Below are 26,235 nucleotides of genomic sequence, written 5' to 3' on the forward strand. Positions count from 1 at the left end.
ATGCAGGGGGTAGAGTCTGGCCACGGCAGGATTGATAAACATGCAGGGGGTAGAGTCTGGCCACAGCGGCACTGATAAACATGCAGGGGGTAGAGTCTGGCCACAGCAGGATTGATAAACATGCAGGGGGTAGAGTCTGGCCACTGCGGCATTGATAAACATGCAGAAGGTAGAATCTGGCAATGGCAGCATTGATAAACATGCAGAGAGTAGAGTCTGACCACAGCAGCATTGATAAACATGCAGGAGGTAGAATCTGGCAGTGGCAGCATTGATACACATGCAGAGGGTAAAATCTGGCCACGGCAGCATTGATAAACTTGCAGAGGGTGGAGTCTGGCCATGGCAACATTGATAAAAACGCAGAGGGTAGAGTCTTACCACAGCGACATTGATAAAAATGCAGAGGGTAGAGTCTGGCCACGGCGCCATTGATAAACATGCAGAGGGTAGCGTCTGGCCATGGCGGCATTGATAAACAACAGAGGGTAGAGTCTTGCCATGGTGGCATTGATAAACATGCAGAGGGTAGAGTCTGGCCACGGCGGCATTGATAAACATGCAGAGGGTAGAGTCTGGCCATGGCGGCACTGATAAACATGCAGAGGGTAGAGTCTGGCCATGGCGGCACTGATAAAAATGCAGAGGGTAGAGTCTGGCCATGGCGGCACTGATAAACATGCAGAGGGTAGAGTCTTGCCATGGTGGCATTGATAAAAACGCAGAGGGTAGAGTCTTACCACAGTGACATTGATAAACATGCAGAGGGTAGAGTCTGGCCACGGCGGCATTGATAAACATGTAGAGAGCAGAGTCTGACCATGGCGGCACTGATAAACATGCAGAGGGTAGAGTCTTGCCATGGTGGCATTGATAAACATTCAGAGAGTAGAGTCTTGCCATGGTGGCATTGATAAACATGCAGAGGGTAGAGCCTGGCCTCGGCAGCAATGATAAACATGCAGAGGGTAGAGTCTGACCACGGCAGCATTGATAAACATGCAGAGGGTAGAGTCTGGCCACGACGCCATTGATAAATATGCAGAGGGGAGAGTCTGGCCACGGCAGCATTGATAAACATGCAGAAGGTAGAATTTGGCAGTGGCAGCATTGAAAAACATGCAGAGGGTAGAGTCTGGCCACAGCGGCATTGATAAACATGCAGGGGGTAGAGTCTGGCCACGGCAGGTTTGATAAACATGCAGGGGGTAGAGTCTGGCCACGGCGGCACTGATAAACATGCAGAAGGTACAATCTGGCAGTGGCAGCATTGATAAACTAGCAGAGAGTAGAGTCTGACCACAGCAGCATTGATAAACATGCAGGAGGTAGAATCTGGCAGTGGCAGCATTGATGAACATACAGAGGGTATAGTCTGGCCACGGCAGCATTGATAAACTTGCAGAGGGTAGAGTCTGGCCATGGCAGCATTGATAAAAACACAGAGGGTAGAGTCTTACCACAGCGACATTGATAAACATGCAGAGGGTAGAGTCTGGCCACGGCGGCATTGATAAACATGCAGAGGGTAGAGTCTGGCCATGGCGGCCCTGATAAACATGCAGAGGGTAGAGTCTTGCCACGGTGGCATTGATAAGCATGCAGAGGGTAGAGTCTGGCCACGGCGGCATTGATAAACATGCAGAGGGTAGAGTCTGGCCATGGCTGCACTGATAAACATGCAGAGGGTAGAGTCTTGCCATGGTGGCATTGATAAACATGCAGAGGGTACAGTCTGGCCTCGGCAGCAATGATAAACATGCAGAAGGTAGATTCTGGCCATGGTGACATTGATCAACATGCAGAGGGTAGAATCTGGCAGTTTCGGCATTGATAAACATGCAGAGGGTAGAGTCTGGCCACGGCAGCATTGATAAACATGCAGAAGGTAGATTCTGGCCATGGTGACATTGTTCAACATGCAGAGGGTAGAGTCTAACCATGTCAGCATTGATAAACATGCAAAAGGTAGAATCTGGCCACGGCAGCATTAATAAACATGCAGAGGGTAGAGTCTGATCACAGCAGCATTGATAAACATGCAGAGGGTAGAGTCTGGCTAGGATATCACATTGTTTGTTGCAGGGAAAAGCACAGAAAGGACAACGTAAGGGTGAACATTATTCATATTTGTCGAACAACCCAGTTTTTACACATTTTGTGATTCGTTTCTGATGTGCAGTGCAAGAGAGTCCCAAAGGGGGGGCGCTACGCTTTGACACAGAAACTGACACCTCCTCTCTTTCTGTTGTATCTCGATGTGAGTAGCAAGATTATAGCGGCGGATCTTGCCGCGTGCACATGCTGTTACAAGGCAATGGTGTTATTGAGGTAGAGTGGAGCCCCTTTGTAGTTGTTTTGGTGTGCCATAGTTGGAGTTTTGAAGTCAATGCATGCTTTAATGGGTAGCGAGTGCACCTCTTGGTCAATTGCTGAGATGTGCTCTGATCTGTGTAGGCCCAGAGCCGCAGGCATCATTTTGTTCTGAAGTAATTGGCGTTTCACCAGGTTGGTTGCACAAGTGCCCACGAGGAGTACCTTACAATAATCCGATTGACTGAGGATAGGGCTTTAGCACGAGTAAGGCAGTTACTAGGGAAGAGGAATTGTCTGGTCGGGGAGATGAATTGTGTGGTGTGTGCCGTAGCCGAGGACAGGGCATTGTTAGCTTTGGTCATTGTCATCTCTGGGTCCAAATGCATATCCAACATTTTTACATGTTTCAGGACTGATATCACAGCTTCATCAATGCAGACGGTGGAGAAGGCTTAGTCGAAGCTTTTCAGTCGGTAAGGTGAGCCCACAATGTGAGCCCACAATGAGCAGCTCAGTTTTATCATCATTAAGGCACAGGTTGTGGGTGGCCATCCAGTTTTGGATGGTATTGTAGACATTGTTTATGAAATCAGAGTCACTGGAATGGTTACCAATGATAGGAATGAGGATTTTGGTGTCATCTGCGAAACTGGTATAGATGATCCCAAGGGAATCCAGGAGGTCGAATGGGGGTTTAGTAGAAGTATTGTAGAGGGTTGGTGAGAGGCAGGAGCCCTGGGGAACACCAAGGGGCACCATTATGGGGTCAGCAGCAGTGTCGCCGATGAATACTCTTGAGGTGTGATCACTGAGAAAGGACTTGATCCAGGTTAGGGCCTCTGTGAGCGACTGCTTATGACTACTCTGTGTAATTCCACTGTACCTGACTGCCACCAAGGAGGGATGAGGGTGAGTGTGTTGGAAGGTGTCACCAGGATACTGCAGGCCCTGCTCGCTCTGCGTCCGTCATACAAGTGCTGAATCCACCTCTGATCAGAGGGTGGCTCATGGCTCCACTGGGAGGTTTTACAAAATGGGGGGGCCCTGCTGCTCTGGGATCAGGTGGCCTCCAATAGCTGCCACCCTCGCTCAATGCATCCTGCATGTGCCATCATCCTGCTCTCCAGTGCTTTAAGTGAAGTGAGAAATCGAGGGGGGCGGTGGCCTAAATGGTGGGCATGGCACTGAAGTGTCCCCAGCATGGAACAATAAAAAGGTGCCCATTTTTGCCCTCTGGTTGCTTTTATTTTACTTGTCCCGTGCTGGGGATGTTGCCGCTAACCAGCCAGTGTTGCCTTGCACTGTGCTATTTCATCAGTACTCAGTTTCCTTTGTTTCATTCAATAGGCTATTTGACACATAAGCCCGCTAAAGGCTTTGTGTGTCAAGCAGTTTATAGAACGAAACAAGAGAAAATGAACACTGAAATACTGACTTGTCACCAGCAGGCCTCAGCCCCAGTACAGGACAGTAAAAAAAGTATTCATTGTTTTGGTCCCTTCCTGGGGATTCCAACCCAAGCCCTCCTCTCACTAGCCAGTGCCATTCACTGTGCTATTTCTTAAATTCATAGATGCTCAATTTCTATTGTTTATTCAGTAGACTGCTTTACACATACAGCCCCTAACCAGCTTTATGTGTCAAACTGCCTGCTGAAAGATCCAGCATCTCTGAAATAGCACAGTGCTACATGACACTGGCTTATCGCCAGAGAGCCAGGAAGGCTTTGGGTTCAAATCCCCAGCACGGAAAATTTGCAGCCAGGGCCGCAGGAACAATCTCTGCACACAGTCTGCTCCATGGGTCATGGACATGCACCTAACCTTTCCTCTATCGATTCCCAGCTTTCTTATCGAAATTGTGAACTTCATTCAGATGTGCCAGGATTGTCCATGTGAACACCTTCTGCTTCTTAGCTAGGGGACATGCTGGCGGCATTTTAAAAGAGACTGCCCTTATTACGAGTTTGGTGATCCGGAAATAAAGGTGCTGGTAGCAACGGAGCGGCAAACTTTCTGGACCGCCAAACTATAAATATTCCGATAGGGCCGTGGAACTCCCGGCAGGCTTTTCCCTTAAGCACCGGCACCGTTACTAACCCACCCCAATTCCCAAATCCAGACATTGGACTTCATCAAATTGTGTAAACAGTATTACAAAAGCATGAGGTCCTATGAAAGAGCAAACCCTTAACCCCACCCCTTAATTCTGTGTGTTTACGTTGTATCTCCCAAAGACTACATCAAAAATATTGATGATAAACATTTTGAGGCAGGTTTGATCTTGGGCATTGCTAGCCAGATTTACGTTAATCTCCCTAGCCTTGCGGTCTTCACGCGTGTCCTCTGCTTACAGTGCATGATGGTGGGTGGGCTCCATCCCCTTCTGCTCTTTGCAGGAGGAGGACTTCTGAAGTCATTTTAGGTGCACTGGTGATTGACTGAACCTGTGATTTTGTCCTTTTCTCATGCAGATCACCATCTCTGAATACGATGATCTGCGCCGTGACATCAGCTCCATGTACAACAAGGTGACCATGTCTGAGCTGCAGCAGATCGCCCCTAATGTGAGTACATTGCACACGTCTTCCCTCCCACTGCGGGGGTAGCAGTACACCTGTGCACCAGGGCATGGCATGAAGTCTTTATGACACTCAATCGTGAGCAGAATCTGTGACTGCGTTGTTGGACTGGTGATACATTACATAGCTGTATGTTATGTTATGTTATGTTGATTTATACAATGCACGGCTACCACCCAGGGGCAGTCTCCAGTCGCACTGTAATGTCAAAGGTACAAGCATTGCCTCAAGGCGCTATCTGCTGCTTTATCAGGTAAGAGGTCTTAACTTTTTATCACATATTCATGGGTCTGATGTACAGAGCTTCTTTATTAGATGTCCATACAGCCTGTAATTCATCTTATCTTGTGTCCATAGCCCCGTTATCTTGTATCGCCAGAGCTGCCAGCGGTTCTCACAAGTACCATTGGTCGGTGTTCATCAGCCACTGTATTCAGCGTCCATATTTCCTATAAGCATCATCTTTCTATATTGTGTTATAGCCCCACTACAGGATTCCCTAGCCACTCTCTAGGGCCCCCTAGCCTCCTTGTCAGATGACCTAGCTTCTCTGTTGGGTGTACTTGCCAGTTTCCTGGGTGGCCGAAGTCCCTCCCCCTTCAGGTGTCTAATCATGTGGTCTTCCTATTCTGACTATTCTTTTCATATGATGCCCCAAGTTCTACTTCCAGTGGGCCTGGTTCTTTTATCAACTACCACAAGTACTCAGCATGTTTTTGGGTATCATTGTGGCAGAGCATGGGTGGGAAGGTGGGGCACCCCCCCCACTGGTCTCCCCCTTATGCCAGTGCACTCACAGCCTCCCGCTGATGCCCTATTATCCCCCTGCCCCCTGGCACCAAAAGCTGTCTATGCCACTGGTCTAACCCCCTCTGTCAGGTGCCCGCTCCTCTCTTATAATGACCATAGCCCTTGTGGCATGTGTGCCCCACTCTCTCTCAGGCAGCGATGCCTTCTTTCATGTGTCTAATCCCCTCTCTGAGGTGCCCCCGCCCCCCTCTGGGATTTGACCCTAGGTCATCCATCCTGTGTCATAAACAGCAGGAACCTCATCCGGGTGACTAATCCTCTCTTTGATGTGGGTTGCCCCCTCTATTAGGGGCCCTCAAGAGTCTATCCAATAGTTTGTCCGAGTCATGAGTTTGAGCCTTGAAACACCATTTGCTGTATAGGCACATTATAAATACCCAATACATAAAATGAGTCCCAAACCTTCCGCCAGTTAACCCTTTGCCTTATTTGAGAAATCCATCTGTCCAGCAAGTGATGCTGTCAGGTCAGACAGGGACATAAAATAGTGTCTGGCAGTAAGCATTGGCACAGGGTCCTGATTCCAAAACGGAAATTTTGTGGGGTTTCACAACAAACTGAATAGTTCCCTTGGGATGCCTTTTAAGGAAAAATATGTAGAAACTGTTGGTACTGAAAATACATCAGGACAGTAATATTGGTTTAAGCCTCTATCTGCTCAGTGTTTAGAAAAGTGTCCCGCGTTGGTCTCTTTGGGCCTCGACCTATTGTCCGATGGGCAGTTCCAGTCTGATTGATATTAAATGTTTAGTCTTTTAATTTGGTGAGATCTGCTTTTCTGCACAGGGGGTGTAATTGGTTTCCTGTGTGGAATAGATGGAGGAACATTGGGAGGGGGTGGAGGGGCTCTACTGCCCTCCCCCTTGTGGCTGAGGCCTGCAGCACTTTTGTGACTGCTGCATTTCACTCTGACTCCATGTTGTGCTCAGGGAAGCTGGTTTCTCTGTGCATTGTGGGAGGTTGGGGTGTTTTTGTAGCCCCTTCTGTGCCCCTCTACTAGGAGCGTCATTGTTTAATGTCCCAGGAGTGTTTGCAGCTGGTCATTCGGGTAAGGTGAGGAAAATACTTTCCAGGAACCAATCCGGCAGAACCCTGAAATGTCCTACTCCCCTGCTGCGGGTTTGGGCATGGAGGGGAAAGGTTGGGGCTAAGTCCCCCAGGCGCAAGTAAATTAAATAATCTGGACGTGTGATAGCTACAAAGGAATCTCTGAAATAATAACTACGCTATCTGCAACTTGCTCTCACTAAATACGGTCCTTCAAGATCTTTACGTTCCTCTGGCACAAACTCTGTGTGTGTCAAGCGCTTTTCCAATCTGCGAGCTAGAGGCCAATCTCTTTCCTCAGCTGGCTCCCTACTATGGAACAGCCTCCCCCTTCCTCTTCATCTTGAGCCGGATCCCCTCAAATTCTGTAAACTCCTCCTCAAGACCTTCCTTTTCACCTCCTCCTTCCCTTCCTCCCTCCCCTGCTAAACCCCACAGTTGCTGAGATTGGTGACCGGGGCCCGTATGTATTCTCCTGGGTCCTGGCCTCCCACACCCAATCTCCTTCAGCCTCCGCCCTCTCCCAGCACTTGCCTTGCCATACACTGGCTTATGCCAAAACAGGCCTGCACTTACTTATTTTTTGGAAGTTGACCACTCTCACCAAATCACCAAGCAGCTGCTTACTCCCTAGCACTTCCCTCTGTGGTACTCGTAGCACTTACCACCACTCCCTCATCCCTTCTCCCTCTCTGCACGTGCACATTCTGAATGCTCACAAGGCCTAGTAGGTCCGCCTCTATCTTTCATTGTTATATTTGCTTTCATTCCCATGCTCCCTCCCTATTGCCCTGTGGGCTCTTTGAAACACAATTTACCTGATGTACAAATTATGAAGGAAGACTTGAGAGAGAAGGTTCAGACAGCTAAGCCTGCGGCTGCCTCTTGGCTGGTTTCACGAGGCCAGTGGGCATCCCCAAACTCTGTTTTAGCACTTAGAAGGTCTCCATGTTGGCAGCAGGGTTGGTCCTCTCCAGTGGGGTCAGCTAGTGTGTGCTCAAATACTATTCCTACATCGCTGTCTGAAAAACCTGGTGCAGCAAACAATGCCCTCCCTTGGAGAAATTGTTCTCTGTGCACTATTCCTCCCCGAATTGGAGCAGCTCTTTTAATTCAAAAGGATAGAAAAATAATTCTTTTTCTAAATTCTCCTAATTAAAAGGACCAATTAGGAAGCTTCCCTTAGGGTTCCAAGCAATCAGCGAACAGTCAGTGATTAAATCAGAGTCTGCATCGCTGGCTTAGTGGAGAATCTCCATGCGTCGTATTGGCTGAAGCGCTTCACTGACAGTACTACCAGCCAATCAGCAATCATGGTGCCGAATTCAAAACCACAAAAGAAAATGGTCTTTTGTGCTTAGAATTTCCACTGCGGTTTCGTGGTTTTTAAGTGAGTGATCCCACATGGGTGACCCTGGGTTCTGGCCTTATGTTTGACATTCTAGAATCCTCTTTCTACAAAGAGAGCAGCGTGTTCTGTCCTTCAGTCAGGCACACATGCCACCCCGCCCTCCCTGCAATTGAGGTGAGGGGCAGGACCTCCGTCATAGCTTTTTGTAAGTTTGAGAGGGGAGCAAAGCCATTCCAGAAACCGCCGGCTTCAGAGTGTTACTGTGTTGTGCAGGAAAATGTATGTGCACAAACACAGCAAAACTTTAAAGTTGCTAGTTTCAGGAAAGGCTTCCCTCGCCTCTCTGCCTAACAAAAATCAAATGCACACATCAGCCCCCTCCCCACGGATGCGATCGAACGATAACAACGTTATGCCGAGGTGAGGGGGCTGCTGATGTGCACACTTGCTTTTTGTTAGGCAGAGGGGAGAGGAAGCCTTTTCTGAAACTGGCAGTGTTAAAGGATGTTCCATGTTAGCTCATTATCTATGTATGCATGTGTGCAAGGTGTGTGCATGTGATGTATGTGTGAATGAGCTAGTGTGTGTGAATGAGTGCATGATTAATGGGGGGGCTGGATGCACATGTGATGATGAATGGGATGTTTGAGTGAATGTGTAAATGTGTATGTGCATGTGGGTTTATGTGTAATGCTGGGCTGAGGAGCTGATTCTGGGCGGGTAGAGGGAGGGAGGTGGAGGTGTGGTCATTGGCCGGAGAGGGATGTGGGAAAAGGGGGATTTTGCAACACATAACATTTTAGTGGACATCCATAATAAAGTAAGCATGATATGTGTTATGTGGGTAGAATGGCATTTTGGTGCAGACAGTCTAGTCATTTATCACTGTGCCATGACTTTTTTGTTTACTGGGCATCAATAACAAAGTAGGCTTGGCATGTGTTATTATGTGGCTAGACTGGTGTTTTGGTACAGCCAGTCTAGCCATTTCTTGGCATTATGCTCAAAGCAAACATGAGTGTGGTCATATATGGCAATATTGGCATATTTGGGTGTAGCCAGAATGGAAATGTATGGGCCCAGCCAGCATGAAAATGTGTATACTGGCATATAATGGTATAATGTAAAGAAATGTATGCTTTGTACCTCATGTGGAAGTTGGATCAGTGTCACACCGTACTTGCACATGGTCCCATGGTGGTCAATTTTCCTTAAAGGGTGATGCCTGATCGGTTACCTGGGCTTTAGATATAAAAATGATCAAAGCAAATAAATGTGTATGTTATCTTTCAATCTAATCACTTTGTCATTTTCACTGGCATATTTCGCTTTAAGATGTATCATTTGATACTTGGACCCCATGCAAGAAAACCCTGGGTGTAGTACAGAGCGGGAGGGACCTCCAAGTTTGCCCCACCCATTTCCTGAAGTGGCCCCTCCCAACACCAGTTAGCCCCTCTAAAATGTAGGTTTCGTTGCGCCCTTGCCTTCAATATGGTAGAGTGAGAGACTGTCAAACTGTGGCTCACTACCAGTACCTAACAGTGTGAAAGGGTGGGGTAGCCTGTTTCTCACCTGCATTTTGTTAACAGAGTCAGAGACAATCCATTAAGTAGGATACAAAATCGAAGGGGAGGGAGGTACTGTGGGAAAGCGGCGTGGTCAACTTCTGCTGGGGATAGCCTAAAGGAGGGGCAGGTGACCTCAACAAAAGGGCCACCTGTCCCAAACAAACAGCACATAATGAGGCCCTATAAACATGCACTTTGGAACCCCGAGCATGGTCTCAGGTGGTCTTGTTTGCATCCCCTCTGCATAGTTTAAATACAACTCTCTCTGGTTCACTTTCTAAATGAAGCTCTGTCTATAAATACATCTTTTTCTGACGATCTGGCCTTGTGTACTAAATAGCTTATCTTAAGTGCTCATTTAGGGTTTCAGCTCCCTTGTGGTCCGCCTGTGCCTTGATAATCTGTTGCTTGAATGCTCTGCAAGGAAGGACTAATAGTATCTCATATTTCAGAGCGAAGCTCCAGTCTCCTCCAACTAAAGTCTATGGCCCTCATTACAACACCGGCGCTAAACCATGGCGCTATTAGCACCATGGTTGGTGCCGGTGTTGTAACGGGTCCGCCATGGTTCAATGGGGAATTACCACCCCATTCCAAGGTTGGCGGGGCAGTAATTCCCCATTGAACCGTGGCCCTTCCCCATTCCCATTTTCGCCCCCTAGGGCTCTATGGGAATGGGGAAGGCGCTAAGTACGGTACCGCAAATTGCGGTACCGTACTTAGCACCAAGGTCCCTTTGCGGGTCCCTACTTTAATGGCTGGTGTAGACCAGCCGTTAAGGTCGGGTCCGCAAAGGGACCTCGTAGTAAGGAGCTAAGTGTTTAATGGCGCCGCAGCCTTTCACGGCGCCGTTAAACACTTAGCGCCAGGGTCCTAATGAGGCCCATTGTCACTTTAAATGTACTTATGCTGACCTTTAACGGCAGCTTCTAGTAAGGCGATGGCAAACTAAGAGTCGTATATACAACACTGGAGCGAGTTCTCCTTTGGGAGTCAGGTGCTGGCTCCCTGGCAGGCTGGCTGCTTCCTTGTACGTATTTCTTTCACAGTGTTCCTATCGCACTAGTAGACTTTGACTAAAATCAGTCCTTGAGCTGTGGCTCTGCCACGGTTCGCTCAGTCCAAAGGGCCCCTGGTACTACGGGGACTGAGGGGGCCGGCACACCCCTGCCACATTCACAAGCTGTGGCTAAACTCGTATTTTCTGCTACTGGGGCTGGTGTAGCCCAGGAAACAGCATGGTTCTAGGAGAGTTTCTGGAGACTGTCGGGGCTCTGCACCTGCTAGGCCCGGTAAACTTAAATCCAGGTTGAAGCTCTCAGGTTTCCCAACACCATGCATGAAAAGGCAATCCAGTCCTAGTGTTGCATGGAATTCTGGGGCATTTAGTTGTCCTACATTTCAAACGGAAAGAAAAAACTACACGTTCCAGAATCCAATGGTAGAACACAGTACTGTATGGCCTTCTCACGCATGGCCATGGGGGACTTGAGAGTTCTGGAGGATATGGAAACCAGAAGAGCTACTGAATGCGTAGTCTGGACATATTATACATTAATTGTAAGTGGTTATTTATATTGTGCTTAATACCCAGAGGTTTCTAAGCGCGCACACGGGGATGAAACCGTGTTGCTCTGTGTCTTCGTGCTTTCAAGACGAGTGTGTTGTCCCTGAGCTATCCTCCCGAGACCTGCTTGAAAGAGTGTAAGAGGTCCAAGCATGAGGGCCCTTGAAGAAGCCACAAAAACCCTCTGGGTTGTGTCAGATACCGCTAACCCTCCATTGGAGCCCTCGTTTAGTCTTCGACAGATGCTCCCACCGAGGGCCTCTGTTATGTGCCCACAGTCAGTGGCAGAGCCAGGGTGGGGGTAGGGTGAGCGGCCGCCACCACTTAATCCCCTCGGGTGCCCAGTGCATGCTTGGTGCACCCCCTACCCTCCCGCGGGTGCCCTATTATCCACCCTGGCACCAAACGCTATCTCCACTACTGCCTACAGTCACCCCCCAACGGTATGTGTGTCTGCAGAACCCCCTACTAGTTGTGCAACTCTTCTGATTGTTAGGCCCATCCAGGCTCTTTTTACTTTGTATTTTTTACATTCTCTGAGCCAATTTAATTCTATTGCATTGTACTGGCTGCACATTTTCAATGTGTGCGATTCACTGTCACGGATTATCATTTATTTATTTAACTGCAATGGTAGTATCGTTTGTTTTAAATGAGCCTCTCTGTGGCCCTCTATATTGATGATGGTGGGCAAGGTGTGACCACCCGTTTCCCTCTCTCAGGCGTCCATTTCCTCCTTGCAGGCATCTGTAGCTTCTCCATCATGGGACCTCAGAACCCCTGATATACTCTCGATCTTTGTGAGTCCAGGTGGTTGGTCCCTAAGCCTCAAGGACATTTAGGGAGATCCCGAAGGGCTCAGCGTTACGTGGCCTGATGTAAACCGAACTCTAAGCTCAAGCAAGATGCTTCCGGTGTCCCGTATTTACACCGCCAGTTAGTCCTCTACTTCCACGTAATTACTTCGAAAATACTTCGAAAATATATAAGGGGTTGTTGGTAAAGGGGCCAAAAGGGGTTGGGGGATTTGGGATCAGGGTAGTAGTGTAGGGGACCAGGGGTACGGGGAAACCACCCCCCAATTAAAAAAAGAATCGTAGTAACATTTCGAAGTAATTATTTCAAAGTAAATTATTTCATAGTTATTACTGACCTTGAAATGACACGGAACCCTGTGTTCACCTTCTGGTAGCGAGTTGGGCTTCTCAGGCTGGAGATGAGTGGAGAAGTCATGGGTGCGTTGCGGCTCCTCAGTCCTAGATGGACTGCGATGGGCCATAGGTCTGTTTAGGTTCTCTGGTTTGACTCCAAGCGTTATGTAGAACTGAGCCCTTGCTTGGTGCTTGATGAACAGCCTGGTGGTAGGGAGGTCTTCAGTGCACGCAAAGCATCTGGATGACTGGTTCCACCAAGAGGCACTGGGACCCAATGCACGGTGGAAGGAGAGGGTGCTACGCAAACAGGGACCTAACAAGGAGGGGTGTTAGCAGTAGCAGCAGGATTGGGAGGGGCACAGGATGGCCCTTCAAAGGGGTGACACGTGATGGCACTGGTGCAAGCCCGCAAACAGCCCAGTGTGGAATTGTCCCGGCAGGCAACGCAGCTAGTGGTTGCTGCAATGGATTGGCCTGGACTCTAGTGAGTAGCCGGAAAAGTATACTTATGGTCGAGCAGAGGCGTAGACAGGGCAGGGCCTGAGTGGGCAAGGCCCACCAAAAATCTGTAACTCAGCAGCGCTGTGCGGGCATTTACAGATGCTAATGTCCCTGTGGTGGGCCCAATTACATTAGCTTCAGGCCCCACTTGTTAGACAATCCTGGCTATGCCTCGGTGGTCGAGTAGGCATGGGCAGACAAGTGGGAGGGTGCTGGCATTGCACCTCAAACACTGGAATAAGCCTGCCCGCAATTCCAGCCAGGCGAACGCAGACCCCAGAAACTGTGGTATGATTCAGAAGTGTCCTGACAAAGGTTACTTGCAGTAATAGTGCAACGAGGCAGGTCGCACGTGGTGGACACCCACTGCACCAGCAGGACATTCTTGCCAGAAATCTGGGGATCCCCTCCCACTACTGAGAAACGTCTCATAAATACGTGGATTCTGCCAGGGGTCTGCCACTGCGGTGAGTGCCTTCGATTGGCATTCATTCACGCCAGTGTTAGCAGCACACAGGAGGTAGTGATAGGGTGGCTATTTCTTTCAGCAGTAGAACGTGGCATCACTTGCCTAGCACCTGCCAATGAGGTACACCTGACTACCTTTGAAGTGCCTATCCCATGAGCTTGATTGATTCAGTTCACAATCAACACTGCCGTCTGGTTGCCCGGGATTGTGTTGGGCAAGTGTCCAATAGCAATGGTCCTTCACACATAGCAATAGTCAATAGGGCTCCTGGCTAAACCCTGATCTACCCAGGTTGGTCAAATAGTGAAAATAACAAATGATCAGGGTGACCAAACAAAGCTAACGCACTCTAATATGCATTGATTCATCACATTATCAATCAATCTTTTTGGTTAGACAAATCAGTTTTAGTTTTAACCACATTTTTTACAAATACATATTCGTAACCGGACAAAATTCAACAGGTCAAACTGTGGTAAAAGTACAGTGCCCATACATCATGGAGTGACATTTTGGTCCATGTATTTTAAACTAGACAGGCATAAACAAAACATGGTCCCTTGTAACATTTTGGGATCAAACAATCTGGTTCATACAGAACAATGTTAGTGTAAATCAATTTACAATAGTGACAGTGTTTGTGCTAGACACTCATTGAGAGGGATGTTGACACAGAAGTGTTTCGGCCAATTGATAGCTGGTCTATTGTGCTGAGAAATGGATAGCCTTCATCAGGACAGAAGGGAACGTATTGGTGTAAGAGTGTGTATGTTCATTTGGATAGTAGTTCATTAATTCAACTGAACATTTAATGCTATTTACTCATAAGAAAGAAAAAATACCCTCCATCTAGAGGGGTGATTTTTCTTGCCGTGTTTATTTGATTTCACATGGTATAGCTCCATCAATGTGTGACCTGGACTGGACTGGCATATAGGGAACTTTGGAGATTTCCTGATATTCCTCTGCACCCTGGGCCTTCTTTGTGTGGTACATTATTTTATTTCCAAATTATCTCAAAAGGAAAAGGGTTGCTGAAAATGTGTAATATGGGGCCACTTTGAACATTATTTCCAGGGCCTCTATTGGTTCCCAGTACACCCAGTGTGTGCCTACACTGAATCCATGCAAGGAGAAGGGTAATGCAAGTACAAATATACCCTGCAAGTGGGGGCTTTCCAACATAAGGTCACTGCTGCCACCTGCTGTGAGCGTATATTGATACACCTGTGAATTGCAGCACCAAATTAGACGTGTGCAACTCGCACATCCCTCCAATGACTGGAAATTAAGGAGCCATTAGATAAATGTGCCAACACTTTATCCAAAACAATAGTACACAATGAAAGCTATGGTGGCACACAGCACGGGCTTAACTAGACCTAAAAGCTGTATGTCAGGTTTAAACAGGCTGCCGCTAAGGTAGACAGCATCGCTCTATCGAGTGTCCCCCACCCTTCCATTCGGTGCCCAAGTAACCCCTTCATGTGACGTCACTATCCCCTGTGTGAAGCTTCCACAGACCCTCTCCCAAGTGTTCCCCACCCCTGCATCATATGGTGAGCTCTTTCATTCAAGTGGCCCTGTCCCCTCTTTATGGGGCCCCAAGCTTCCCATTGGGTGTCCTAGAACCTCTGACCTGCTCCCCAAGCCACTTGTCTGCTGCCCTGGTCCATCTTTCAGTAGTTTTATGTCCTCTATATGGTGCGCTTGCCCCTCACTCAGGTTTTCCAATCCCTATGTTAGATACCCAAGACCAGATGCCCTAGCACCTCCTCTGCCAGGTACCCTAGGCCCTCTGCCACGTGCTCCAGCCCCTCTGCCAGGTTCCCTAAACCCACTGTCAAGTGTTCATAATCGCTCTATCATGTGCTCTAGCCCCTCTTTCAGATACCCTAGACCTTCTTCCTTGTTTTCATAGTCTCTCTGTCAGGTTCTCTAGCCCCTCTGTCAGATACCCTGGATCTTCTTTCCTGAGTCCATAGTTTCAGCCAGGTGGCCTAGCCTCTCTGTCAGATGCTCTAACCCCTCCATCAGATACCCTAGACCTTCTTCCTTGTTTTCATAGTTTCTCTGTCAGGTTCTCTAGCCCCTCTGTCAGATACCCTAGACCTTCTTTCGTGTGTTCAAATTCTCTGCCAGGTGACCTACCCTCTCTGTCAGGTGTTTGCGTCCCTCTGTCAGATACCATCAACCGTTTTCCTTGTTTTCATAGTCTCTCTGTCAGGTGTTCTTGTGACGAATCAACTTCTGGGGCACCAGTGGTCCACAGATGAATATCAGTTTCTAAACCATCAATCAGCCCCACACCTCTAGTACACCAGAAGGGATCTGAACAGATTTGAAACACAAGTAAATTATAAGACCTCCTTCTCCAATTTTGGTAACGTGGATTGAACGGTAGGCTTCATCTCCGCACTGTCGTGGATCGTTGGTTAGTTGCAACACAGCGAAAATACAATAATTACCCAATGATAAAAGGGACTGTCCATCAAGGTTGTATAAAAATATCTACTGTATTATTATTACAACAGACAGTTCTAGCACACTACAAAATAAAACCCACCCTGCAAAGGAACACAGAGGACAGACAGTTTCTCTAGGGACAGGGATGCACTCTGGATACTGACAGGAGGGCAGTCAGTAAAGCAATCAGTCGCAACTGTTCACGGTTATTTGGTTTCAGCACCAAGGGAGCAAGGGGTCATAAATGTCACTAAGGGCCTTCGAAAAAGGACCAGGGGACAGACCCACAATGTCCCTGGTGCCTGAGAAGATCTTGATGCTCTACAGTGTCAAGTCGGTTCCAGGATGCTTTGCAGCTCCTGTGACAGAGTTCAAGATGGTAGACAGCTGCTGGTATCAGGCGGCAGGCAGTTCGGCAGGCGAGGCTGGATGGACGGCTGCAGGCTGGCCTACAGAGTAGCTCAGGGTCAAGAATGGTTATCTCTGTGCTGGTTGGTGGATCTGGAACGCTGGTCGAGGTGTCTCATACGGCTTTAGTGACTGCGGCATGAAAACAGTCAGTGTTGCAGCCCGTCACAGTTCGAGGGCTGGACTGCCTCGAAAATGTCCTTAAAAGATGGATACTGGTTGATACTTGTTGTGGCACTCCTCCTAGCTTCCTTGCAGGGCTTGTGCCGTCCTTTAAGGCAGACAGCCCAAAGCTGAGGAGAGTTTTTGCAGGCATCAGCCTTGTTCTTTGTTCACAGACCCTCTGGCACTTCCCATCTAGAAAGCTTGCTGTCAGAGCCTAGCAGGGCACTCTGTGTGCTAGCTGGGTACCGATTCTGTAGCTGCTGGATGGGTCCTCTGAGTCCGGCCTGGGAGATGTCTAGGGGAGGGATCTTGCTTGCCGCTTGGAAATCCTGGCCGTCCTTCACTGGTGGAAGATGTAAGACAGAATGTACCTTCAGCCAGAGTCCAAATTAGTCCTCCTTCTTACTCCTTTCAAAGTCGTTGGGTGATCTGCCAAGTGCGGAGCTCAGCCCTCTTTTAAAGCCAAATGGGCTCCAGTGATTGGTGCAGGCTAAGCCTACCTTATGGAACCAATCCTGGGTCCCTGCCAACAATCTTCTGTTATGCATGAGGTCAGGACCAGAGTGCTTTGCAAAAGGAAAGATAAGAGGTGACAACAATTACTCCTAAATCCCACCCATCTTCCTGTGTGTTGTAGTTAAAAGTGTCTCTCTGGTTAACTGAGCCCTCTTTGGCTCTTGATCAAAGCGCAGGTCTCCCTTGAAGTTTGTGGTGAGAACAGATTTCTGTCTCACTCAAATCACATATTATGTCCTTCTGAAAGGGGTCCACTATGTAGGGGTTGTCTAGGGTACATAGTGGACCCAGACATGCCATTGAACTAGCTTCAACTTGACACATTGCATATCCAAGAGGTGTTAGTCCTGCCTTCCTCTTGTCCATTCCAATTAACTACTATTAGTATGCACTGCCACCAGCAGTTTAGACAATAGGAAGGCAGATCCATGGAGTCTTTGAAATTTTAATTAGGCTACCCATGGCCGGTGGTAGGTGTTGCCTTCCCCCTTCTTAAGATGCTTTGATGTACCCTTGACTGTCACATTCCAGCTGAAAATGCAGGGGAGGACGGCGCCTGTAGGCTGTGTCCTTCTGGAGTACACATTACTATGCGTGCAGTGAGCAGGGAAAATGTGTGGGGAATGGCCTCACACATTTTCGGAGGTTGATCTCTCATCATTAATTTTTATTTCCAAAAAATCAAAAAAAGCCCAGTCGAGTGTACACTCCCTGTGCGGATAGTCGGATTCCTCACAGTTCTAGCCCATCTGTCAGATAACCTAGACCATCTTTCATGTGTTCATAGTCTCTGCTTGGTGCCCTAGCCTCTCTGTCAGGTACTCTAGCTCCTCTGTTAGATACCCTAGACCTTCTTTTGTGTGTTCATAGCCACTCTCTCATGTGCTCTAGCCCCTCTATAAGATACCCTAGACCCTCTCTTGGATGTTCCTAGTGCCTCTATCAGGTGCCCCAGGCCATTTGCCAGGTGCTCCAAACCCTCAATCAGATACCCTAGACCCTATTTGAGGTGTTCCATGTCCTCTGCCAGGTGTTGCTACTCCCTCTACCAAGTAACCAGTTCTATCGGGTTTCCAGTCCCTCATTCCGGATGCCCAAATCCCTTTTTGTTGACCTCCCAAAGAGTTTTGCTTGGGGCTCGCCCTCTTAGGGTTCCCATCTAACCCATAGTTTCTGAATCTGACTTGCAATTGGCAGGTAATTTTCAGAAGCCCCCAAAGCTGCATGTAAACTGAAGAGGCAGCACCACTGATTGTTCGATGGCAGCCATCACCTGCCACACCCCCTTTGGGACACCTAATATTGCTGCTGTGGCTGGCTGTCTTTAGATTAACACTGCAATCCTTTGATTCTTCTCTCTCTTTTTCCCTCCATAGTGCCTCTATTGCTACTAAACTTCTTTTTTCTCTGGTCTTCTCATGCATTGATTACTACGCATCATTATTACTTGGTCTCCCTGCTTGTCATCGTTTCCCTCTTTGATCTATTTATAATTCTTCTATTCGTATTCTTTTTTCTCTACCTCCCTGTCCCTCTATTACTTCTTCTTTACTCTCAACCTCACTACTTTCCTTTGAATCCCGTCTTTTGTATCATTTTCTCTAGATTGTTTTTAAGTGTACTCACGGCCTGCCCCCCCCCCTTTATCTCTCCTCTTTACTTTCATTCTATGTTCCCTCATGCTCCTTGCAATCTCAGAATCTATTTATTTTGACTGTTCCTAAGCCACCTTGTGCCTCGTCTCGTTTTCGTTCTTTTTCTCTTTTAGCTCCCAATTTGAATTTTGAATCATTTATCAGAATGAGCCAAACAAACTTGATTGTGTCTGTGCACTGATGGCATAAGTAACAGTGAGTCTGCAATCATCACGATAGTATCCAATTATATAGTAAATTGCACAAGCCTGAAACAAATCGTACATGTTCCCTAGCAAAACAAGTGGGTCTTCACAGCCTTGCGGAAAGCAGTGAGTGTCTTCAACTCTCAAATAGTTCCTGGTAGCTTATTCCAAAGTCTTGGTCCATATACCCCACATCTTCAGTCCCCTTTACTCACATCTTTAGACCGTGGGACCTGCAACAGGTTCTTGCCACTTGAGGGTAGTTGACGACATGGAATATAACTCATAATTTTATCCGATAGGTACCTTGGGGCAATTTTATTCACACATTTGAAGACAAGGAAGAGGATTTTAAAATCTATGCGCTCTCTCACCGCCAGTCAGTGTAACAATCTTCTTAGATTCGGGATGGGAACTGAAGTTCAAAAACCTTAAGAGCCAAATGTTGCAGAACCCTGGCAAAGGTCTAGGAAGCAACAACCACTCCCAGATTAAATAGAGGGGCTTGCTGTTGACTCTGCTTTTTGTTTCTGCTGAGTTACTCCTTTTTGAAGCACCCCCATTACCTCCAGATTGCTATGTTTTTCTCAGTGACTTAAAAACGCAATAATGTGCTCTGGGATGGAAAACAGCATTAATAATGCGTTAGTACCTCGTTGCAAGGCCTGGTATGTGGATTACAGGTCCGAGAGCCCGAGTTATTGGCCCAAGCAAAGCTATTATCACCCTGGGTTACCGAAGCGTGACCCGGGGTGTTAAAAAAATTAAGTATTTTCATTCATTGGTCACGGCGCGGTGCACGTCCCGTTTAATGAATGAAAATACTTTTCAAAGATGGCCACCATTGTTGTAGAAGGCCTGGCTTACGAATGGAGCCCATCTTTTGTTACCTTGGTGGCCAGATCAGCGACATGACCTGAAACTGTTGCGGTGGCGGGTGCCACCCTAGCAACAATCTGGTAAGTGGGTCAAGGGAGGGGGGGTAGGAATAGATATTTTTTTAAACAAACTGGAGGGTGGAGGAAGATGGCTCTGCAGGGTGGGGGAGGCAGCCTGTGGGTTCCGTGGATCGCAGGCTGTGATCAGAGATTCCAGTTCACAATCTGCAGAACCTGATTGGCTGTGCCCCCTACTAATACAGCAGATTGGCCCTTATCAGGAAACCTGCACGTTTGTTGTTAATTCAGAGATGTGTTTCTCAAAACACTGTGATGCTTTGACGCTTTCACTGGACTGTGAACGTCTTCACAGTCACACCCAAACACCCCACGATAAACTTCAAAATGCTAGCGCTAAAAAACAGCGGAAGCTACGGTGTTCGGACCGGCGCCTTATACACTTAACGGTACAGTCACATCGCTTCATGGATCACAACCTTAAAATGTTGCAACTGGGGTCTTCGGACGTGGGGGACTTCTCCAAGTGCTGCCCAGAAGGGAAGTCCAATAGAAATATAGAGGAGTGGATGAATCGTGTGGAGGGAAATGGCAGGGGTCCTGTCATTTATAGGGTCACATGAGGACAAGCCCTTGCCATGGGGCATGTGTCTGTCGATGGCCATGCAAGGGTTGGCAAAGGCCGCTGCCCTTCTTGCGGCCCTCTCCACACTGACTGGAAAGATGGAGGTTGCTTTGGAAACTCATCAGAAGTTGGACTGCCTCACGTGTTGGTGTTGAAGGCATCGGGAGGATAGCTTAGGGGTAACGTGCTCGCCTTGGAAACAAGACGACACAGATCACCACAGGTTCGATTCCCGGATCCGCGCTTAGAAACCTCTGGGTATTAAGCGCGTTATAAATAACCTATCATATCATATCATACATCCATACAGCCAGTGTGAAGAGGTGTGCAGTGCTGTGCAAAGTTTCGTGGGTTGTGTTACCCACCCCGTGTTGACGGAGATTGGTGGTTCAATTAAACCAATTCCTTTTATGAACTGTTTATGATTAACTCTAATTTGTGACAATTATACTATATTCCTCAGTGTTTGTCTTACACGCATCTTTTTGTGCTTAAATGGTGACACTGTTCAATTGGTTTTATGTATTACTGGGAAAGTTATGTATTTTGTGCTTTGCCTCGAGAAGATAGCTCAGGGGAAACGCGATCCGCGGAGTAACACAGGTTCGATCCCCGAGTCCCCACTTAGAAATGTCCGGGTATTAAGCGCATTATAAATAACCAATCGTACTCAGTTATGTAAATAGGTTTTTGTTTTCTTTCAAGTTTTTTTGTGTTTCTACACATAAGTGTTTGTTCTATGTTTAAGTCACACATGGTATTTGTGGTCTATGTGTGTACGTTTTTGAATGTCGCCTTTCATCCTTAATGTAGGTTTTGTTCAATGTTGTTGATTATATTAAACAATCAATTGTGTTGATATGTAAGTGTGTGTGTGTGTATAGTTGTAGAGGACTTAGTCCACACGATTTAAAGAATATCTAAACACTGACTTCATCTGTGTCTAATTTCTAGACATCATATAGTGGTTATCTTTTCTTTGGCACATATGTGCTGTGCAAAGAACCCAATGTTTTCAATGAGCAACAGGGGATGTCATGGTGGTCCTAGCAGGGGGTGGGTAGAGTGCACGAGTCTCTGCATCCCCCTGGTGAAAGGTTGGCATCTGTGCTATTTGGCAGAGTCTGCTGGGGTCTGTTCTTCAGGGGGAGACTCGTGTTCCCAACTGAAGTGCCCTCAGGACCTGGGCTTGAGTGCTGAGCGATGGTCTATGGCGGAGTGCGCGGGAGGGGAGGAGGAGGCTCCCGGCCTGCCGCTTCCACACGCCTCTTGATCTGCTGGGAAGGAGGCTACTGACAGGCCGCCGGGAGGGGGTGAAACGACGCTTACTCTCTGTATTAATAAATGATGGGCTGGGACGGCGATATTTATCTTTACTACAGAAGAGACACCTCGTGGGTCTAGGGCCATTCATCTCCATAAGAGGCGCGTGTCAGAACTGAGGCAGCCGAGCGGCCCTCGCCCCTCCCTCCCACGTACCCCGGCTCCCTCACGCTCCCGGCCCTGACTTCTTCTTTCTCTCTGCCAGAGATATTCTGGCAGTGTGTTTTTTGGATGCCAAGGCTTTCGCGTTGTTACGGACAAACAAGGCAGGGTTGTGAGAGTTTATCTACCAGCCTATATCCCGGTTTAGAATCTCAATCAAATTCTTTTGATCACCATCCTTTTCACAGAAGAGAAATGTCCATTACATGTCAGTCTTTGTCCTGTCCAAGGGCAGTGCCAGGCAATTCTCTCTGAACAAGAGTACCAACAGCAACCCCATACACGTGTTTCGGCCTGGCTGGGCCTTGTAAGTGAGGTGGAGCTGTGCTTTTCTAAGAACAGTGAGCAAGGGTTCCACGTCTGGATTACCCTAGTAATTTAGGTTGAAAATCCAAAGCTACTTTAATATGCACAAACAATGGGGGGTTCTGGGAGTTTCTCTATCTGCCGTCCTATATCCCAGGTTAGAGTCTCCACCAGATTCTTTAGCTCGCCATCCTTTTCACAGAAGAGAAATTTCCACTACATATCAGTATTTGTCCTGCCCAAGTGCAGTCCAGCACCGACATCCCAGGCAATTCTCTTCTGAACAAGAGTACCAACAGCAACCCAAGACACGTGTTTCAGACAGGTTGGGCCTCGTTAGGGAGGTGGAGATGTGCCTCTCTAAGAACAGTGAGCAAGGGTTCCACGTCTGGATTACCCTAGTAATTTAGGGTGACAATCCAAAACTACTTTAATATTCACAAACAATGGGGGATGTGGGAGTTTCTCTATCTACTGGCCTATATCCCGGGTTAGAGACTCAACCTGATCCTTCAGCTCACCATCCTTTTCGCAGAAGAGAAATTTCCACTACATATCAGTCTTTGTCCTGCCCAAGGGCAGTCCAGCACCGAAATACCAGACAATTCTCTTCTGAACAAGAGTACCAACAGCAACCCAGACACATGTTTCGGCCTGGTTGGGCTTCGTTAGTGAGGTGGAACTGTGCCTCTCTAGGAACAGTGAGAGAGGCACAGCTCCACCCTACTGATGAGGTCCAACCAGATCAAAACACGTGTCTGGGGTTGCTGTTGGTACTCTTGCTCAGAGGAGAATTGCCTATTATTTCTGTGCTGGACTACCCTAGGGCAGGACAAAGACTGATATGTTTTGGATATTTCTCCTCTGTGAAAGATAGTGAGCTAAAGACTCTGGGTAAGTCTCTCATAACTGGGACTAATGTCTGGCAAATGGACTCCCAGGGCCCCCCTTGTTTTTTGCATATTTAAGTAACTTTGGGTCTCACCCTAAGTTACTAGGGGAATCCAGACGTGGACCCCTTGCTCACTATTCTTAGAGAGGCACAGATCCACCCTACTGATGAGGTCCAACCAGACCGAAACACGTGTCTGGGGTTTCTGTTGGTACTCTTGTTCAGAGGAGAATTGCCTAGCTTTTCGGTGCTGGACTGCTCCAGGCAAGGGCAAAGACTGATATGTTTTAGATATTTCTCCTCTGTGAAGGATAGTGAGCTAAAGACTATGGGTAAGTCTCTCGCAACCGGGACTAATGTCCAGCAGATGGACTCCAAGGACCCCCCCTTGTTTTTCGCCTTATTACTCCAATGTATCTGGTTGAAGTTTTAAGTCGCGTTTAAGAATACATCTTGGTCTGCGTTACATGCCGCTGCTGTCTCTCTTATTTATAGCACGTAAATGCAACATACTCCCATGATCTGGTCACCGTCACTTTCCCTCGCTCCACCCTCTCCATCTCTTTCTCTCTCCCTGTCTCTCTCCCTCTCTGTCCATCACCCCACTATCTCCAGCTCTCTTTCTCTGGCTGTCTCTCTGCCTCGCCCCCACTATCTCCATCTCCCTCCCTCTCTCTCTCTCTCTCTCTCTCTGTCTCTGTCCCTCGCCCCACTGTTTCCATTTCTCTTTTTGGCTCACATTTCTTCTCTCTTTCTCGGTCTGTTTGTTTGACTGTCTCTCATTTTCTCTTTCTTTTTCAGGTTCACTTTCTTTCTCCACGCATGTTCTCAGTGATGTGTGTCTCTTTCTCCTCTCTCCCTCTTTGCAGTTCTATTCCCTGCTTTATTATTTTGCTTTGATCTTTCTTTCTTTCAATGCAATCTCTCTCTCCCCCTCTCTCTGCCTCTGTCCCCATACTATCTTTGTTGCCTTTTCTCATTCTTTCCCTCTCATTTTCACTCTAACTCTGTACCGATCGTTCTCTCTCTTTCCCTCTTTGTCTCTCTATTTCTCCCTCCCTTTCTCTTTCTCTTTCTCTCTCCCTCTCCTCTCATTGTCTATATGTTTCTTCCTCACTGCCTCTCTCATTCCGTCAATCGAGCTCCCTCTTTAACAGTCTGTAACTTTCTTTCTCCATCTCCCTCATTTGCATTTTTCCCCAACTCTCTCTCCATCTCTGTCTCTCTCTCCTTGACTCTCTAGTCTGTCTTCTGCCTGCTTGGATGACATGAAAACAACATACTCGCTTCTTCAGGCCTTGAATAACATGATGCAGGCCACTGCGAAGCAAGGACTGACAGACGTCTGTGTTTGTCTCATGTGGGGTATGAAATAATCAGCCAGTCCAGGCTGGCAGGCTCACATCACATTGCATTCTGGTACTTATAGGCTCAGCTTAATAATGTGGAAAGCTGCAAATATACAGGAAAGCTAAATGGCATGCAGTTACAGTCCTGCACATAAGAGCCCTGACTCTGCATATTATTTAAGAAACAGGTGTGCAGTGGGTTGTCTGCATTAGTTGCTTTAGTGGTATTGTGGCCGATGGAGGGGCACCCAGTGGTGCTGGGATAGAGATGAAGCAGGCCACGGTTACTGTCCAATGAAAGGAACTGCAGTAAGGAACCGCGCAAGTCTCCACCTAAGAGCAAACGTTTAAGATGAAAGGAGGAGGAATCTAGTCGCCTAGGTGATGGCAGTCTGCATTTTAAAGCAAATGTGGTGCTGCAATGGGCTTCACTGACTCCTTGCTGAGATAAACAGACATGGGGGTGAAATGAAGTCATAAACAAGGAAAGGGAGCGCATACAATAATGAGGAGGAGAGTGTGTACCACATTAGGCTGAGAGTGCCACTACTGCCTCAAAGCCCTAGGAGCAAGCTTTTCTCCAGCAGAGGCATTGCTATACTGGCGGCGTGGCACTGGGCATTGATCTTCCGATGGCCATTACAGTGCCTTGTGTAACATGGGGCCACCTGGCCAGTGCCCCTCACCATGATGCTGCCCACCCTTCCCTTGCTTGAGTGATGCCCCCTCCCCATGCACTAACAGATGCACGAGAAATCTCAGTGCCATCGCAGCTTGGAGAAGGACCATCATGATTGCAGCTCCTCTGCTGTCTTGCTCTGTAGAATGCAGAGGAAACATGCCTGAATCCCCTGGCCCCAGCTTTACCAGGCCTCCCTGCACAGAAGCCTGGCCTGCCCGCTGAAGTCACAGGCCCCAGCTTCACCATGCCTCCCTGCGCAGATGCTTGTCCTGCCTGCTGAAGCCACAGGCCCCAGCTTCACCAGGCCTCCCTCAGAGCCGCTGCACCGCACCAAAAGATAGCAAGAAGGTTTCTCCGTGCGAGGCTGCCCTGCGCTACTGTGCCTGTCATCTCCTCATCTCGAGCCAGGCAACACAGTTGAATCTAAGCAACCCTTTCTAGTGCGGCACACGCCATTTGAATGCCTTCATTTAGCCCGAGTCAGACTGGTTTTAGTGCTACTCTTGCACAGCCGGCGGACTTCTGACACCTTGATTTTCACCAACCTGAGGGCCCTCCAAATTGTTGTTCAACAAGTACCCATCCAATAAGTAGCGGCTCCATTTCTGAGAGGCTGATCCCTGGCTGCCCGGGGACACGTGCTGTGCTCTCCTTGCTAGTGGAGGGCTCCAACCCCTACCTACATGGGCTTGTTTCAGTCCCTACCTACTATTTGGGATCAAGTTTAATCTTTCTCCCTGTTCCCGCCCTGATGAAGGCTGCATTTTAATCAACCTGCCCGGCAGGGGGCTAATCCGAAACGTGACATGGATGTTTGTTTCCACAATAAACTGGAAGAGCCTACTTTTTGAACTATTTTTTGAGCTAATTCTTGGCTGAGCTCTACTCATTTCGTTTTCAGGCTATCTTCACAACACACACACGTCGGCAGACCTGCATTTATGGAACTGCGGAACCTGGAATATTAATTAAGGTCGCAGTTTTCCTCTTTTTTTCCTTTCATTTCTTACTAATCTTTTTTGTGTATTCATTTATTTCAAAGATCTGGTGCTTTATTCAATAAGGTCGTTCTGTGTTTTTTCTGCTTGCATATCTATTTCGAATGTATATGTCCTGATGATTATTTTTTTTTTTACTTCATTGAATTTTGCTTTACTTTTTGCTTTCAAGCTCTCTATTGCACTTGTGTTTAAATTTGTCACACTTTCTTTCATGTGATTTTTTTAATTTAAGCAAAA

The 26,235-nt window shown here is 47.7% G+C and overlaps 1 protein-coding gene across 2 annotated transcripts in view; it reads left to right on the top strand.

Moving 5' to 3' along the window:
- The window catches only part of ECEL1 (endothelin converting enzyme like 1), a 435,867-nt gene that overhangs the window by 233,331 nt on the left and 176,301 nt on the right, over positions 1–26,235 (top strand). For both annotated transcript variants that reach the window (XM_069617545.1, XM_069617544.1), the window contains exon 5: positions 4,790–4,882. In XM_069617545.1, the coding sequence (XP_069473646.1) occupies positions 4,790–4,882 (93 nt within the window). The remainder of the gene's footprint in view (positions 1–4,789; positions 4,883–26,235) is intronic.

Source organism: Ambystoma mexicanum, chromosome 10, assembly GCF_040938575.1.
Source record: "Ambystoma mexicanum isolate Mex_15411 chromosome 10, UKY_AmexF1_1, whole genome shotgun sequence".
NCBI classification, from domain to species: Eukaryota; Metazoa; Chordata; class Amphibia; order Caudata; family Ambystomatidae; genus Ambystoma; species Ambystoma mexicanum.